The sequence below is a fragment of the Orussus abietinus genome, unplaced genomic scaffold (genome assembly GCF_000612105.2).
Source record: "Orussus abietinus isolate OABI.00-Male unplaced genomic scaffold, Oabi_2.0 scaffold130, whole genome shotgun sequence".
NCBI classification, from domain to species: Eukaryota; Metazoa; Arthropoda; class Insecta; order Hymenoptera; family Orussidae; genus Orussus; species Orussus abietinus.
The window spans coordinates 104177-119685 of record NW_019394315.1 but is presented as its reverse complement, the minus strand read 5'-3'; the positions used below and the strand labels follow the sequence as shown (position 1 = coordinate 119685).

Sequence of the window (15509 nt, the reverse complement as noted above, 5' to 3'; positions counted from 1 at the left end):
CGCGTTTTACAGTTTATAGCAATCGCACAAAATATATTGCAGTTATGTAATATTTGATTACGGGTTCAGCTTTTCATTATTTGTTTCACTGTCCCTAAGGTGATTTTAATAATTAATGTGACATTAATTAAAATCGTACCATAAGATAACAGTATCAATCTTTCTTATCGTTAGTATTATTATTTAGTTACCCATGTTGCTACCGTTATCTCATTCATTGCAAAAACTTTAATTATAATCATTTTCAGAATGAGCTTGGAAGTTAAAAATCTCTGGTTGAAGTATTTGTCCGGTATATTAGTAATTTTAGTGTAAAACATTTGTCCTGAAATATTCCGGCTCATCTCTGGTGAAAGCTAACGTACGAAACCAGAGGGCAGCACAGGATGCGATCGCGCACCCTGCCCGTGAGCAATCTCCCAACTCATCTCTGGTGAAACATCTCCCCGCTCATCTTTGCATTTATTAATAATTTAATAATCATTATATACACATTCAATGACGGCGTCTCCATCGTCCTCGGAGTCCGAGATTTATCGAGCCCAATCCCAGTAAATCTGAATTGAAGTGTCGGTCGAACCACTCAAGATCGAATCTGCGCATTTATTAATGCGATGAAAACATACGATTTACTAAAGCCGGACCCGCTTAATCCAGGATTTAGAAGTACGATAAGATATAGTCAGTTACTACAGTTCCACCAACGTCTAAATGCCGGATTTATAAATAAGAAGCACTCCTTAATGCCATATTTCAACGGTGGAAACGCTTAGAGAATTTATAAATGTCAGGATATGTAATGTGGAAACGAAACTAAATGCAGACTCATTAATTCAATCCTTATAAATTCGGCATTTAAGGTGCTGGTGGAAATGTAGTAATTTTGAATACATAACCTCTACGTTTAGTATTGTTTAGTAGTGATTCTACGAATAAATTCGAAAGCAAATGCGATATATTTGTTCTTGTAATTGAAGATCATTCCTTTTATAAAGTTAATAAATATTATTAAATAATGTCCGATGGTAAATAATGTTAAACTCTTTCATTTTTTACTTTATGTGACATAACTTCACTAAACAGAGCAGTTCAAAATATTTCATTAAGAACTGGTGAATCTTAAGTCGCACATTTTCATTTGTATATTTTACTCTAATGTTACTATTTACACATATATTTTATTTGATATATAAGTCAGTTAATATTGTGTAAATAAAAAATTACTATATTTTAATGTTGTACAACCATAAATACAAAGTGAATGTAATTCTTAAATATGCCATAAGTAATTTATTGTTATATTGATATTTTTTATAGAAGAGGTAATAAGGCGTAGGCTGCTGATTGACGGAGACGGTACAGGAGATGATAGACGAATAAATGTATTATTAAAGTCTTTTATGAAATGGGTTCATAACACCGATGTCGACAACACTTTGCATGAAAGAATGCTGTCACAGCTTGCTCAGTGTGAATTCGCTCAGAAAAAATCTCGCCTAGTTTCAAATATGAGTCAAGAAGAATTGAAAAACTACGAAGCATTGTTCAACCACATTGAAGTTGAAATTGAAGAAGCCAAAAAAGATATAGAGGCAACTAAGCTTGAATTGTTAGAAGCTAAACGTATCCGGAAAAATAGAATAGAATACGATGTTTTGGCTAAAGTTATTAACGAACAACCTGATCGATTGAAGACTCACACAAAACTCAATACATTACATGATGAATTAGGCAGTCTAAAGGTAAAATGGTTCATACTAGTCTATTTATTCTTAGTGTTTCTAACTTGACATTTAAAATGTAAATTCTGTAAAAACCTAAATTCCAAACATCAACTTAAATCATTACATTTTTCTGTATGAAATTCTACTATGAAAAATAATTCATACATTGTAAGGTTTTTAATATTCATACATTAAGGTTTTTAATATTTTCAAATGTTCTTTGTGAAAATAGGAAAAATCAGAGCAATTGGAACATAAACTAGAAATGCGTAGAAAACAGTTTCATGTTTTAATATCATCTATACATTCACTACAAGGAATGTTAGATGAATTTGATGAAGAAATAATGGATGTAAGCCTCGAAAACTATGAAGAAGCAGATGTTCCTATGTCACCTAAAGACACGATTTAGTAAGGTAATATTTAAGAATATACGAAAAACTATAGGATGGAACAATTTGTAAAAATAAATACTTTATACAAAAATTTATTTTATTTTCTTATTCTTAACTTAAGTTTACTAGTTTTTGGAACGTGTCTAATTGTTAATGATAATCTTGTTCCTCGCTGTATCACTTCTTCATCTGTATAATTTGTTGAACACAGATTCAAATTTTTTATTTCCTTTGTTATAGTATCACTTGTCTTTTCAGCTATAGAATGTAAATAATTATGATACAAGTCTTTTTGCAAAATTAACAAACTTCTTGGTTCAAGTAAGAAGCTGAATTCAATCTTTGATGTTTTATCCTACGATAAATATTTATTGATGGTTATTTTTTATCAAGAATTGATTACGTCATCTATCATATTACTTTATATTTATATTGCACAACTTACAATTTCTTCCGTGTCCAATCGTTTATAAAAGTCTAGTAAAGTATGAGAACCACAACTAATAGTAGTTACAATAGGATGAAAAAGTGGTCCATCAGAATGTGCCTGTAAAAAGACTTTATATAATTTAATAATGTATTTTTATCTACTTGCATGGGATGATTCAATCATTGCTCTAAAATTTGTGGACGAATCAATTTAAATAACATTCTTAATTTACTCATGCGTGAAGACGTTTGTTTTTTCCAAAAGTACTTGTAAGATAATATTTACCATTATTCCTTGACCTGGTAGATATTCATTAATTAATACATGATTAGGTAATACACTTTGTTCAAAAACATTTAAATCACATATCTTGTCAATGTATTTTGTAAGCCACTGCAAAAAAGATGATCTAAAAATATTTAACTTAAAATTGAACATGAATGGAAATACAAAATATACATACACTTGGCATATCTTCAGCAATCATACCTTTGGCATGTGGTATTCCACCCCAATTCTGAAGTCTACGATGACTTAATTGTGTCCATTTTGGCACTGGTGCACTATTAATTTGTTTCACTATATAAGTTTCATCTATTTCAGATATGAAGTCAGGAATATATAGTGCTAAAGGTGAAACCTATGTAAATGAAATTATACGAAATTAAAGCATTTCAACATAACCTCTCAGTTATCACAATCAACATACCCCTTTAACTATGTTTTGAGAAAGAATATTTCGTTTACATTTGTCCTCATTATTTCCTTCTGTTTGTTGCTCCATCATTCGTAATACAAAATCTAAAATACTTTATCATTTGATTTGGGAAGATCTTGTAGCAAAATTAATTACAGCACATATTATGATGATAGCAGAAATTCAGTGTCAAATAATAAAAACAAGTAAAACATTAATATTTTCGGTTCCCAACTTGAGTTGACCGGAATTAAATTGATTTACAGCCAGGCAGCGTTGGGTATTGACGCAACTCGAGGTTTTCGACGTACATCACGTAAATTAAGTAATTTACTGTGTAGAACGGAGAAAATTAGAAAATTATGTGACCAATACGGTTACAGCATATGTATGGTTGGTTACTAGTTATGGCTTCAGCCAAAGAATTCAGAAGTCCCATAGATGCCCAGATCCTATGTTAGCGCTTGATGCTTTAAAAGTTGATTAACAAACCAGAAATGGGGGTAAAAGAGAGATCGCATGTGTTAGCCAACGATATCTCCATACAGGAGGAAGAGAGACGTATATAGAAAGGCGAGTATTGGGTGTAAGATAAAGAAAGAATGCAATCCGCTATATATCACCACGGAGCATCTCTGATCGCCATAAGATTAAGAGAGACGGAGAGATGATTACAGCACTGCCATCCATTGGCTAACATACTACTTATCGAGCATCAAACGTTCGTATCCTTCTGGGCTTCTATGGAGACTTCTGAATTCTTTGCTCCAGAGTCTTCATTGCGCAGTTTCTATAATGCCAACTTATTTATTGACGAAGCTAGAGGCGCCGTTCAATTGATTTTCTTGAAACGTGGTTGTTCCTCCTATTATTTCACGGTTTCGCTGCCTTATTGTGTTATATCCTTGAAACGTGGTTGTTTCTTCTATTATTTCACTGTTTCACTGTTCTATTGTGTTATACCTTTGTTTAATCAAAATTTCGCTTAATTGCGTATGCGTAGTTGGTACTGGAGACTCCTGGCGATCCCGGTGACGGACATTCGTTTGCCACCGCGATCGTCGGGCGAAATCTACAGGAAATGCAGAGTTGGATATGTATAATAAGTCATGTAATATACATACATGGTTCTGTACGCGTATATTACAACGTATAATACGTCCCTAGTTTTTTACGCGAGCGCAAAGTACATTGCGCCCTTCTCTTTGTAAATAGATAATAACAAATCCAATTAGAAATTTGATATTAAACAGAGTTAAGTCAAAAGAATTTGAACACAAATGTCAAATTAATTATTTCTTAACAATTTTTACGTGTTTATATGTGCGCTAAAAGACGTTAACCTCGCGAATATGTCATGTATCATGCACCTGTGGAATCCGCCATATTGAAAACGTAAAATTCTGAACAATTTTGAATACGAGCGCCAAAATAATTGCTTCTTCCTTAAAATATGTCCGTGTTTATATGTGTGCTAAAAGACGTTTATAACCTAGCAGATGCCGTATATTGTCCATATTAGAAACGTTATTAATTGGTTTTCTACGATTTTCTCCAGTAAACTACTTTCTTACGTAATATAAGTCAAAAACCTCGAAAAATGGTGAATTACACAACCCTGTCTACAGCATATGTAAATATGATACGCGGCAGAGATGACTTGAGAGATTCCTCACGGGCAGGGTCGCGCGATCGCGTTCTGTGCTGTCCCCCGGTGGAGGATGTGGACGGTTAACGTACTTGCCACCGATGCTCCCCAATGGCGGCCCAATTCAGGGATCCTCCTCATCTCTGCTCCGAACTCATCTCTGTGATAACAAACATCGTCTAACATCTTTTAACATCTCTTACCAACAAGTCCAGCAAGATCTGCGGCGATGAACTACCCATGATGACCTGAAAAAAAAAATCGATCGCGTTGTGATCTACCAAAACCTGGAAAGGGGCACAAAAGAACAGGTAAAACGGAACATTAAAAAAATCTAGGAAGGCTGCGATTAGACAGCGAATAAGTTACTAAAAGTCAAGAATATTAATGGTAGATCGATTTCGTTAAATTGATTGAATTGGTACTTTTCATATCACTAAGTAGGAAAAAATTCATTTAAATGTAGAATCGACAACATATAATCGAAATGACCGTTCGGCGTCTCTTCTCCGTTAATCCAGGGCGATTATTACGTATTTTTGAGAGCGTCGTTGGTTGCTTGCGACGAGTAGGTTGTCGTTTTATTAGCTTTTGGATCTGCTCGCGCAGTGATTTTTTTTTAATACGAAATATCAGGGAATTGCCATGCGTTCAAGACGTAGGGGGCTCTGCCCGAAGAGACTGCAAGGGTCGAAGAGGCTATAAGCCGAAGCGGCCCCTTAACACTTAGCCGACCGAACGGGGAGATCTCCCCGTTCGGTCGGCTAACAAGGGAACATTCCCAAGTGTCCGCCTCCGATCGTATTGAGTTTTATATATGTTGAAGAACACAAAAATCTAAGAGACACGTGTTTTTTTATATCTGCAATGGTCCACATTTAAGGGGTGAAACAACCCCCCAAAGTTTAGCGAAAAATCGGTTTTTTAAATATTTTTCATAGGAACAGCAGAGGGATTTCGACGAAACTTTGCATAAACCTATTCTGTATTAGGACGGTGACAACACAATATTGTTCAGCAATGTTGCACCCCCTCAAGGGGGTGAACTATCCTTCAGGTGATATTCTTTTGTGATATCCATTAAACAAGCACTCCTACGTAAGTTCCACTTACGCGATGTGATTGCTCGCAAAAAATTACGAAATACGTGTTTTTTGCTTTTTGCCAATAAACATTTACACATCGGTTGTAAACAATGAATGTAGGTGGTATTAGGATATATTCCGACTACCTTTATTAGGTTATATCGTGATCAATCCATCGTACATAAGTCGTGTCAACGTGGTAATTCTTCAAAATGTCATTGATTTTCATAACACCCAATTATTTATAAATAAATTAAAAAATAGTTTCAGAGGCTAAAATTGTTTCGCAACGGATTCGATGATGCAGTCATCACCCGTTTCCAACTAGTAATACAATCTCCGTGGTAAAACGATAAAATTGGATTTTCACTGTTTTTACGAAAAAATAGAGTCAGCGATATTCGATACCTTAGGTACGAGAATAGTACATTCAAGAAGAGTGTGCGCATTAATATTAATTCTGAAATTAATCAACAGGAAGTTATAAGAGAATATTTTTTACATCTTTCTATAAAGCAGGAGATTATTTAATATTACTGATCATATTTATTACAGTAGTGGTATTCGTGGAAAAAGTGCTTTATACAAAATGCTTTTTTGCACCAAGAACACCGTATCATTGCCGCTGCACCACAAACATTACATTTCATAACCGAACAGCTTTCAAATGCAAAATTAACCGGGTTCGGGAAATTTTCTAATCTTTCATCGATATAACCACTTTTATACCGTGCATATTGAAACAGGCTTTTATATCTAAGAGAAGACAACTGATTATGCACAAGTGATTGCAATTTTATGATATCATTCCGTAAATGAAGGTTAACGTCATAATTATGTAAAAGGACAATATCAGAAAAATGCCTCACAAAATTCTTCCATACTCGAAAACCATAGACATCTAAAGGTTGGATTCGACCAGTAGTTCCCTTTGGTATCATCATTGCCACAATGTTTTTGTCGGCAGGTTTCGTTTTTTCAATTGTATCGTTGCAGTGTCCGCTCCAGGAGTCAAGCAGAAGAACGCTTTGTTGACCAATGTTAGGGTAGAGGACATCCTTCAACCACGTTTTAAAATGCTCTACATTTTTTTTAATCGCATTAATCATTATTAGTATACAAGTTAACAAATTCAAGGCGTCTTTACCTAAAGTTAGCTTGCCAGACTTCGAAGCCAAATGAAAAATATTTTGTGGACGAAACAATGTTTTTTCCACGGCCTGTCCGAATTGGCTACTTGCTTCTTTCAACACTACCAACAGCGGTGATAGTAAACGTCCATCACACGAAATTATTGGTTGGATTGGGTAGCTATGTGTTGTCGACGAAATTGATTGGGCAACGCATTACACTTTTTTTTTCCTTCATATGGTAATGTCCGTCTCAAATGAATTTTTAGCTGAAATCCACTTTGGTCGAAATTATACACATTTTCGGCCCCATACTGCGCTATTAGTGGTCTTACAGTGTCTAGAAATTCACTAGTTACTTTTTGTTAATTGGCGCCGTCTTCTAATGTCTTCCTTGTAATAAATTTCGTTATTTTTCGTGACACAATACGATGAGTTTTTTTAAAATTATATAACCATTTTGATGATGCTTTAAAACTCATGTCGTTGTTTGTCTGTTCTCTCCATGCTTCTAGAACCCATTTTTGGATATCTGCGTCATGTACTATAAAACCAGCGTCAATAGCGTTTCGTAATTTGTTCAGCGTGAATGTAAAGACATACAGTAATTTTTATTTTCGACATCCTCCATCATCCACTTGGTTGGCCCACCTTCTTAATTCACGAGCATCAGAAAGTTTCCTAAATCGTTGTTGGACGGTGGAAAATTTGAGATTTCCGGACTTTCCACTTCTCCAGAATTCTACTGCTCTCTTTTTATATTCGAAGTTAACCGCTGTGTCTTGGCAAACCGATGAAGACGGTTGTGGCACCGTTTCATCTGTCCACTCTTCTTCATCTTCAATATACTCAATTTCTCGTGCTTGAAAAGGTTCTTGAAAATCCAATGTTGAATCTTCAATAATCTCAAACGAATTAAATTGGAATATACTATCCAAAAGAATCGTTTGAATAGATTCTTTTAATAGTATTTCTTGTCGATTAACTTCCGTCTCCATTAAATACATAGTTTGAAACGTAGCTGACAAAAGGTTGATCGCGTTTATAGGATTTATAATCATTATGCACAAATATATCGTAGCATGTCGGCTAAATAATCTCACAAGGACGAAGTCCTGATCAGAACTGATCAGCATCGAATCCAGTGCAGACTTTATAAGAACGCACGTCGGCGTAGACGATTCCAAATTTGATTTGATTTAACGTACTATTCCCGTACCTTAGTGTTCTGTACGAGGCTGTACTAGACCGAAGGGGCGAGATCCTAACCGAACTTGAACTCGATCGGGATCCGCGAAATGAAGTTGTTCTAATTATCGATCACGCGAGTGAATAAAACTAACGAGTATCCGTCTTTGTTCGCGGACTAGCGCAAGAAGTTAAGCTAACTAGTCTAGAGAGGCTATCAAAGTCTGATGAGCCTAGCCGTGAAAAGCCGTGAGAAGCCGAAGTGAAGGAGCGTCCCGATGACGTCCTGAGTCAACCAAAGCCTGAGTTGAACTGGAGTTTTTTCGTTGTTAAACAAGACGCTTCCCCTGCGTCTTGCCTTCGGGTGGGGAGCAACATTGTCGCCGAGTGAGTTTCCGATCGTAGGGTAGTTCGCAGAAGTGCGCCCATNTATGCAAAGTTTCGTCGAAATCCCTCCACTGCTCCTACGAAAAATATTTAAAAAACCGATTTTTCGCTAAACTTTGGGGAGTTGTTTCACTCCTTAATTGTGGACCATTGCAGATATAAAAAAAAACACGTGTCTCTTAGATTTTTGTGTTCTTCAACATATATGAAACTCAATAAGATCGGAGGCAGACACTTGGGAATGTTCCCTTGTAAGTGTTAAGAAGAGGGCAACTACGATGGCCTTCCGTTCTTTAGAACGAACAGCCATCCATTTTCTGGCCACGTTGCCCCTCCTATTTTTTTCTATGTCACATTGTCAGGATTGACGGAGAAGAGACGGAGAACGGTCATTTCGATTATATTTTGTCGATTCTACATTTAAATGAATTTTTTCCTACTTAGTAATATGAAAAATACCAATTCAGTCAATTAAACGAGATCGATCTACCATTAATATTCTTGACTTTTAGTAACTTATTCGCTGTCTAATCTCAGACTTCCTGGATTTTTTGAATGTTCCGTTTTGCCTGTTCTTTTGTGCCCCTTTCCAGGTTTAGGTGGATCACAACGCGATCCATTTTTTTTTCAAATCATCATGGGTTGTTCATCGCCGCTGATCTTGCTGGACTTGTTGGTAAGAGATGTTAAAAGATGTTAGACGATGTTTGTTATCACAGAGATGAGTTGGGAGCAGAGATGAGGAGGATCCCTGAGTTGGTCTGCGACTGGGGGTGTATCGGGTGGCAAGTGCGCGAGCCGTCCGCATTCTTCACCGAGGGCACCATAGAACACGTTCTCGCGACGCAGCTGGGAGCAACTCCCAATTCATCTCTGTAGCTACAAGGCAAAATCAGTAAACATGTGTTCGCTTAATTACATTACGCATGTATGCATTCAGATACATGTGACTACCTGGGCGCAGGAGCGGCTTTACATTTGATCTTTAAGCCTAGCTCGTGAAGTCACTTTTAGATTCGTATCGCGTCTGTGGGACCGGTAGTGTCCAAAGGTGTTCTTCTGACGTAATGTAATGTTTTTTATTAAAAAGGCACCAAGTTTATAAATTCATGTTCTGCCACTCGTACTTACAAGACCGGTTTAATCGATCCGAACCGCGCAGACTTCTTTAAGATTATTTCAGTAATTGAGACTAGGAGTGTGATTATATAAAATATTATATGCCTATTAGATTTTTCCTGCATAGGAAATTTAAGTTCCTTGTGATTTCCTTTGATTTGTGTTTAAAATGGTATACTGTCTCCCTAAGAAGCGATTTATGAAAAGGTATTGTTTTCTATAGTTCAAATCAGCATGACTATATTTTTTTCTTTGTGTATCAAAACTGCCTCTTTAATATAGGTAAATAAATTACTGAATTAAGATTGTAAGTACGAGAAAATCTTGGTTCTGTAATTGTTAGATGGCTGGAAAGAGCACATGTTTATTTATGATTCTCTAAATGGAATTTACAATTAGCTGGTAAATAGGAAAAAGTAATAACGTCATGACGTGAAAACTTGGTAATCATTATGTCACAATATGAGATGAAACTTTTATTTAAATGACTTTTGAAAAACGTATAACATTCGAATTAGATACAAATAATTCATTCAATTAAAATACAGTTATACATGAATGAAAATGAAAGGAATTGACAGTCAATGAGCAGTTGAATAAATCTAAAACAAACTATATTGTTATAATTAAGATCATTCATTTTATTCACGTGTACATTTTTTTCTAATGTTACTTATAATTTCATTCATGATACCGTTATAATAAGTTTCTTTGGTTAATTTTCCCTTAAATTCTAAATTCTGTGGTGTAGGAATTAACAAATAATCAATATTTATGCGTCACAAATAAAAACATTAAGTATAGTTATCGTTTCAAACAAATTAACATTTAATTAATTACTCCTTTCAAACTTTTCTCCTTAACATAATTAACCCTTCGTATATATTAATACTTTAACCAAAAGAAAATGAGATTTGTACTTTAACGTCATATTCAGAATTTCTTATTTATGTGTACAAGTCGAATTTTAAACAAGTTTATGAAATTCAAACAGTTTATTGTTAAGGTTATGTTGATTTATGCCATTCAATTAACCGGAAGTTCAGAGTCAAGGACTCATATGCTTAGGAATTTATTTCTCTGTAATGAAACATGATTCATATTCAAAGACAGTGAACCTTGAACATGACCATGTCTCCTATCTTAGAAGACTCACACTAGGTACAAATTACAATTTTCTGCTATCAGAAATTATTATTTTCAGGCAATGTTTTTTATTTTAAATAATTGAAAGATTGAATCGATGATTTTATGAACTTATTTATAGACTTGTTATGAAATTCAGTATTGCGCATTCATTTCCAACGAAGTGATGATATTGGCAGTGTTGTAAACGGGATTTATGGTGATAAAATCCTTAATCTTAAGTAGCAACTAACAGTCATGCAGTCGACCTACCTTTTGGCAACAATGGGTTTTATCGCTGCCCTTGATACATGGTTGTCCAGTGGAACGTAAGTTCTTCCCTTCTCAATAATTCTTTAGATACTTTGTGTATCAAGTGGATGATTCTTACTTTAGGTTTTTATTGACCAATGTATACAATTGTGAATAAATGGAGATTTCTAGTGTTTTTCCATTTTCATACAATCATAACCATATCAGTAAAACATTTACTTAATATGAAGATTTCTTTTAAATTTGAAACCTTTCTACAACGATATAATTTTCCTTGTTTGCAAGTAAAATTAAGTGAATCTATTTACATTGTTTCATTATCGTTGAATATTAATACCGTTTCTAGTTATCCTTACAACATTATGAATCGGATTTCAGAATTGAGCAATGGATAACATTGCGATTATACAGATACATAGAAAAATCTTAAATAATAGTTCCTTTTGGGGAATATGCTTTTATCACATGACTTAAAACAATTATTGTGACATTATACAGGTTTTCATATTAATGCTTTACTGACAAGAAACAAAACATTACTAGGCTTATTCAGGAACAAAGTGTAGAATGTTCCATTGTGTAATTGCTTTACATAAATATGATGCAAATTTAATACTTGTATTGCTATAATTAAATGAATTTATAAACATTCTATTAATTTCAGATTTCTACTTTGGACACTAAAAATCGTTGTTTTAACATATCTCATTGTATTTGGTATCCTTCCACTTATATTTCACTACTCATACGTTATTCAACGGAAAATACTATTCCTAAATTTTGGTGAGTAAATGCCCTACAAATTTTATAATATCTATATTATATAATTGAATGAAAATCAAACATTTTTTTAACTTCTAAGATAGTAATATGTAAGTCTATTCTACTTACAACTTTAACAAAAAAATACAAAAGTGAATTTATTTAATAATGTCATTAAATGCTGAATTATATTGATATCCTTCATTAAAAACAATATTCATTGTAATATTCAAAATTGAATAAAAAATATCAATTTTATGTTTTTACATATAATACCATAAATTGATTCATTTTATAGTATTTTTTATTAACAATAATGTAGTCTAACTTATATTTATTAATATAATAATATTCAATTACCTGAAGAGATTGATTTACGTTATTTTCCAGCATTGTACCGATTATTGATATATGATTGATGCTTGATAAAAGAAAGACATTTCAAAGTAACTGTCATTCAATAATATATACTGAAATATGTCTAATTTGATTTTTAACATGTGTTTTTATTGTTTCAGTTTCATGGCCACCAAATATAAATTTTTCTAAACCAGAGAATGTTGGAATGAATGGTACAAGAAATTTTTATTTAAAGACAGACCAGCAAGTAAAACTTGGTGCATGGTATGTTATTCAAAATTTATTCTAAAAAATATTAAGAATATTATTGAACAGGAAATATATTTTGATCGAAATTATTGATTCATACGAGGACTTTTCCTAGATGATTGTAAATTGAATTCATTTGCAGGCAAATATTACCAAACTCTTTGTTAAACGGCACAGCTCCATTAACTGATGAGACTTATGAAAATGCTTTACGAAACGCTAAGCATCCAGTAATTTTATACATGCATGGCAATAGTGGTAGTAGAGCAAGCAGTCATAGAGTTGAACTCTATAAATTATTTCAAAAATTAGATTATCATGTAATATGTTTTGATTATGGAAGTAAGTGTGACAAGAGTTATTATAATGCAAAGTATTTAATAATTCATCCGTCCTGACGTTTAAAGCACATATTTTAACTGCATTCATTGAATAAACGATGCGAATAAATATATAGGTTATGGAGACAGTGATGAAGTGGAATTATCTGAAGATGGCGTTGTAGCTGATAGTAAATATGTATTTGAATGGGTAATGAAAATTGTTAATAGTACTGCACCAGTTTTTGTATGGGGTCATTCTCTAGGAACTGGGTGAGTAAAATATATTCAATTTCATTTACGTTACACCAAAAATAGGGATATGTATGCTTACTTGTAAAAATCTATAATAAATCTGTAAAATCTTTAATTTTAATAATTAAAACTTTTTTTTCAGTGTTTCATTGCATGCACTGGCATTACTTTCAAACGAAAGTATTCAACCTGCAGGTATATTCCTCGAAGCTCCATTTAATAATATATCTGATGAGGTATCGGAACATCCATTTTCGCAGGTAAATACAAGACAAATGAAACGCCTTACAAAATGTTTTAATTCTGTTTATTTTTTGTAGATTTTTAGACACTTGCCATGGTTTCATTGGCTAATTGTTGAACCATTTTATACAAATAATTTAAGATTTGAGTCAGATAAACACATAGAAAAAATCCAGTGCCCTATTATGATATTACATGCCGAGGATGATAATGTAATACCATTTGCTTTGGGAGAAAAGGTACTGTATTTCAATAGAACTTGATTAAACAAATATTGTAGTATTTAGAGTGTATAATGTGTAATTTATTTTTCCTTTACTTATGTAATACTTCAGATAAGAACCATAAAATACTAGGCAAGACAGCCTAAGTGATATAAAAAGAATTGTGTCCTTGGCGGGCTAAAATTGTAGTAAAGTTTCTTGGCACAGTTTTCTTAAAGTTCAAATATGGAGTTCTTGCTATTTTTATAAGTTAATTAAGACGGAAAGTGGTGAAACAAGTGGTGGATATAAACATACTAAAATATTTAAATAATGTACATTTAAGTAACTTTTCTATTTTTAGTTATACAAAGCAGCATTACATTTTCACGGAAATAATACAAGAGTCCAAATGGTAAGAATAGCTTCATCTTATGGACTGGGTCATAAATATATATGTCGATACAAAGAACTACCAGATATAATACAGTAAGTAATCAAATTAATGTAAAAATATAATTGTTTTATATGTCACAATTTATTTACTACACATTTATTTTTTCAGAGCATTTGTAGCTGAGTCTGTTAAGATTAATAGTTAATGAAATATTTTAAGACAGGCAAGAAATATGCTATACTTCTAAAGTATACATTCTCGAACTGGCTAGAAGAACAAGGTCGTCAATCATTCATTCAATGAAAATCGTAATTTGTGTTAAAAAATAATTGCTACTTTTATATTCCAGTATTCTCATTTTAATACACATAACATTAAGTAGAACTCATTATTACTTTGTATATGATGTTTTGAACACATTTAAAATCTTTTTTGTTCAATTTTTGAATTGGCTAAATCATTGTCATGTGTCACAGTTTACTTAGAAGTAGTAATACATGTTCAGTGACAGTTCAGAAGTATACATAAGATTAATAAATTCTCTGTGTATAAGATCTGCAAATAATTATGAAAAGCACTGAGATGTGTTTTGAGGATGAATTAAATAAGCAGAAAACGTGTTGATCTGTAATGTTCAAATCCCAAATCTTCTAAATTTCTTATTATTAACTGATATAGATGTAGCATACTAGTTGTTTTTCAATAGTATTCATTCCATGTAAATTAATTAGGTTTCACTGGTGATATAGTAGATGTATTGTTGCTGAAATGTTTGTGCAGTTTATTTCTACAAGACATGAAAAATGTGATAGACAACAGTATTGCGTTAATGTGGTTAGCCTTGTACTAAATGTGTATTATTTTGTACAGCATTGCAGCTGTTTTTATATAATTTTGAAGTTTGCTGTATTTGTAGTTTCCCAATAGGATATAATATTTTTGATTTGATAAAAAAAAGGAGCTTGATTTTCAACAATTTAATATTTTTGTTAACATTGTATCAAATTTATTTACTTACTACTATGAGGAGATCTAAATATCATTCATGTATTTAGTTTATTTACCCAATATCTACTTTTTATTTTAACACAGTTTTCATGTAAATTTGTCATGTATAGCATAATTATAATGATGAAGGCTATCTTGACTGCAATGATAACTTGTAATGAAGCTACCTTTTCACTCGTTGCATTGCTACAAGATTGAATGCAGTAAAGTGCCCTGATTGGTTCACAATTCTTTCTATGTCATTCATGATGGCTACTGCCGATTTTTAACCAACCGAAACATGTATTTTTACAGTAGTGCAACGAATGAAAAGGTATTTTAAATGGAACGAAGACTGTTGCGGCCTACTGAAAGTTACGGACGTTTGTTGATTTACATAACGTCTTGCAAAACCTTCAAACTGTTCTGTAACATACATTCACGTGTAAATGGAAAATTCATTCCACGACTCTTATAGAAATTAAAGCATTTTAAAATGAATATCCATGAATTATATTTACAATGTGTACAT

General features: G+C 33.1%; 4 protein-coding genes across 13 annotated transcripts; 2 read left to right on the top strand and 2 right to left on the bottom strand.

Annotated features, from left to right (window-relative positions):
* Positions 1–773: 773 nt before the first annotated feature.
* On the top strand, positions 774–2210 carry LOC105697853 (THO complex subunit 7 homolog). Its single transcript, XM_012421574.2, has 3 exons — positions 774–1025; positions 1318–1742; positions 1957–2210. The coding sequence occupies exons 1-3, from the start codon at positions 1016–1018 to the stop codon at positions 2134–2136; spliced, it is 615 nt and encodes a 204-aa protein (XP_012276997.1). The 5' UTR covers positions 774–1015; the 3' UTR covers positions 2137–2210.
* LOC105697852 (alpha-ketoglutarate-dependent dioxygenase alkB homolog 6) lies at positions 2196–4883 on the bottom strand. 6 transcript variants are annotated; one of them, XM_012421573.2, is made up of 6 exons: positions 4864–4883; positions 3259–3350; positions 3013–3189; positions 2835–2942; positions 2565–2666; positions 2196–2474 (listed from the first exon to the last, which is right to left on the bottom strand). In XM_012421573.2, exons 2-6 carry the CDS (start codon positions 3334–3336, stop codon positions 2217–2219), a joined length of 723 nt encoding a protein of 240 aa, XP_012276996.1. In that variant the 5' UTR covers positions 3337–3350; positions 4864–4883; the 3' UTR covers positions 2196–2216. The 6 variants fall into 6 exon arrangements, with proteins under 6 accessions (XP_012276996.1, XP_023287512.1, XP_012276991.1 ...); XM_023431744.1 differs by lacking the exon at positions 4864–4883 and adding an exon at positions 4617–4629 and having other exon boundaries at positions 3259–4318; XM_012421568.2 differs by lacking the exon at positions 4864–4883 and adding an exon at positions 3558–4610.
* A 1712-nt stretch (positions 4884–6595) lies between these two features.
* LOC111673868 lies at positions 6596–7740 on the bottom strand. Its single transcript, XM_023431740.1, has 4 exons — positions 7713–7740; positions 7127–7231; positions 6762–7060; positions 6596–6604 (listed from the first exon to the last, which is right to left on the bottom strand). Exons 1-4 carry the CDS (start codon positions 7738–7740, stop codon positions 6596–6598), a joined length of 441 nt encoding a protein of 146 aa, XP_023287508.1.
* A 1913-nt stretch (positions 7741–9653) lies between these two features.
* Positions 9654–15478, top strand: LOC105697832 (monoacylglycerol lipase ABHD12). 5 transcript variants are annotated; one of them, XM_012421515.1, is made up of 10 exons: positions 9654–9753; positions 11071–11257; positions 11866–11984; positions 12482–12587; positions 12715–12914; positions 13030–13165; positions 13290–13407; positions 13468–13629; positions 13958–14082; positions 14159–15478. In XM_012421515.1, exons 2-10 carry the CDS (start codon positions 11187–11189, stop codon positions 14193–14195), a joined length of 1074 nt encoding a protein of 357 aa, XP_012276938.1. In that variant the 5' UTR covers positions 9654–9753; positions 11071–11186; the 3' UTR covers positions 14196–15478. The 5 variants fall into 5 exon arrangements, with proteins under 5 accessions (XP_012276938.1, XP_012276936.1, XP_012276941.1 ...); XM_012421513.1 differs by having other exon boundaries at positions 9654–10010; XM_012421517.2 differs by lacking the exon at positions 9654–9753 and adding an exon at positions 9996–10010 and having other exon boundaries at positions 11089–11257.
* Positions 15479–15509: the final 31 nt, after the last annotated feature.

Bases quoted from the DNA above. Each gene is read 5' to 3' on its own strand.
- LOC105697853 (XM_012421574.2), top strand. The intron at 1,743-1,956 runs GTAAAATGGTTC...TTGTGAAAATAG, and splicing joins ATGAATTAGGCAGTCTAAAG to GAAAAATCAGAGCAATTGGA.
- LOC105697852 (XM_012421573.2), bottom strand. From the start codon at position 3,336: ATGATGGAGCAACAAACAGAAGGAAATAATGAGGACAAATGTAAACGA. The intron at 3,190-3,258 runs GTATGTTGATTG...TCATTTACATAG, and splicing joins CTCAAAACATAGTTAAAGGG to GTTTCACCTTTAGCACTATA. The intron at 2,943-3,012 runs GTATGTATATTT...TCTTTTTTGCAG, and splicing joins TTGCTGAAGATATGCCAAGT to TGGCTTACAAAATACATTGA.
- LOC111673868 (XM_023431740.1), bottom strand. From the start codon at position 7,740: ATGGAGGATGTCGAAAATAAAAATTACT. The intron at 7,232-7,712 runs GTATGTCTTTAC...CGCTGTTGGTAG, and splicing joins TGTCGAAAATAAAAATTACT to TGTTGAAAGAAGCAAGTAGC. The intron at 7,061-7,126 runs GTAAAGACGCCT...AAAAAAATGTAG, and splicing joins GTCTGGCAAGCTAACTTTAG to AGCATTTTAAAACGTGGTTG.
- LOC105697832 (XM_012421515.1), top strand. From the start codon at position 11,187: ATGCAGTCGACCTACCTTTTGGCAACAATGGGTTTTATCGCTGCCCTT. The intron at 11,258-11,865 runs GTAAGTTCTTCC...TATTAATTTCAG, and splicing joins ACATGGTTGTCCAGTGGAAC to ATTTCTACTTTGGACACTAA. The intron at 12,588-12,714 runs GTATGTTATTCA...ATTCATTTGCAG, and splicing joins CAAGTAAAACTTGGTGCATG to GCAAATATTACCAAACTCTT.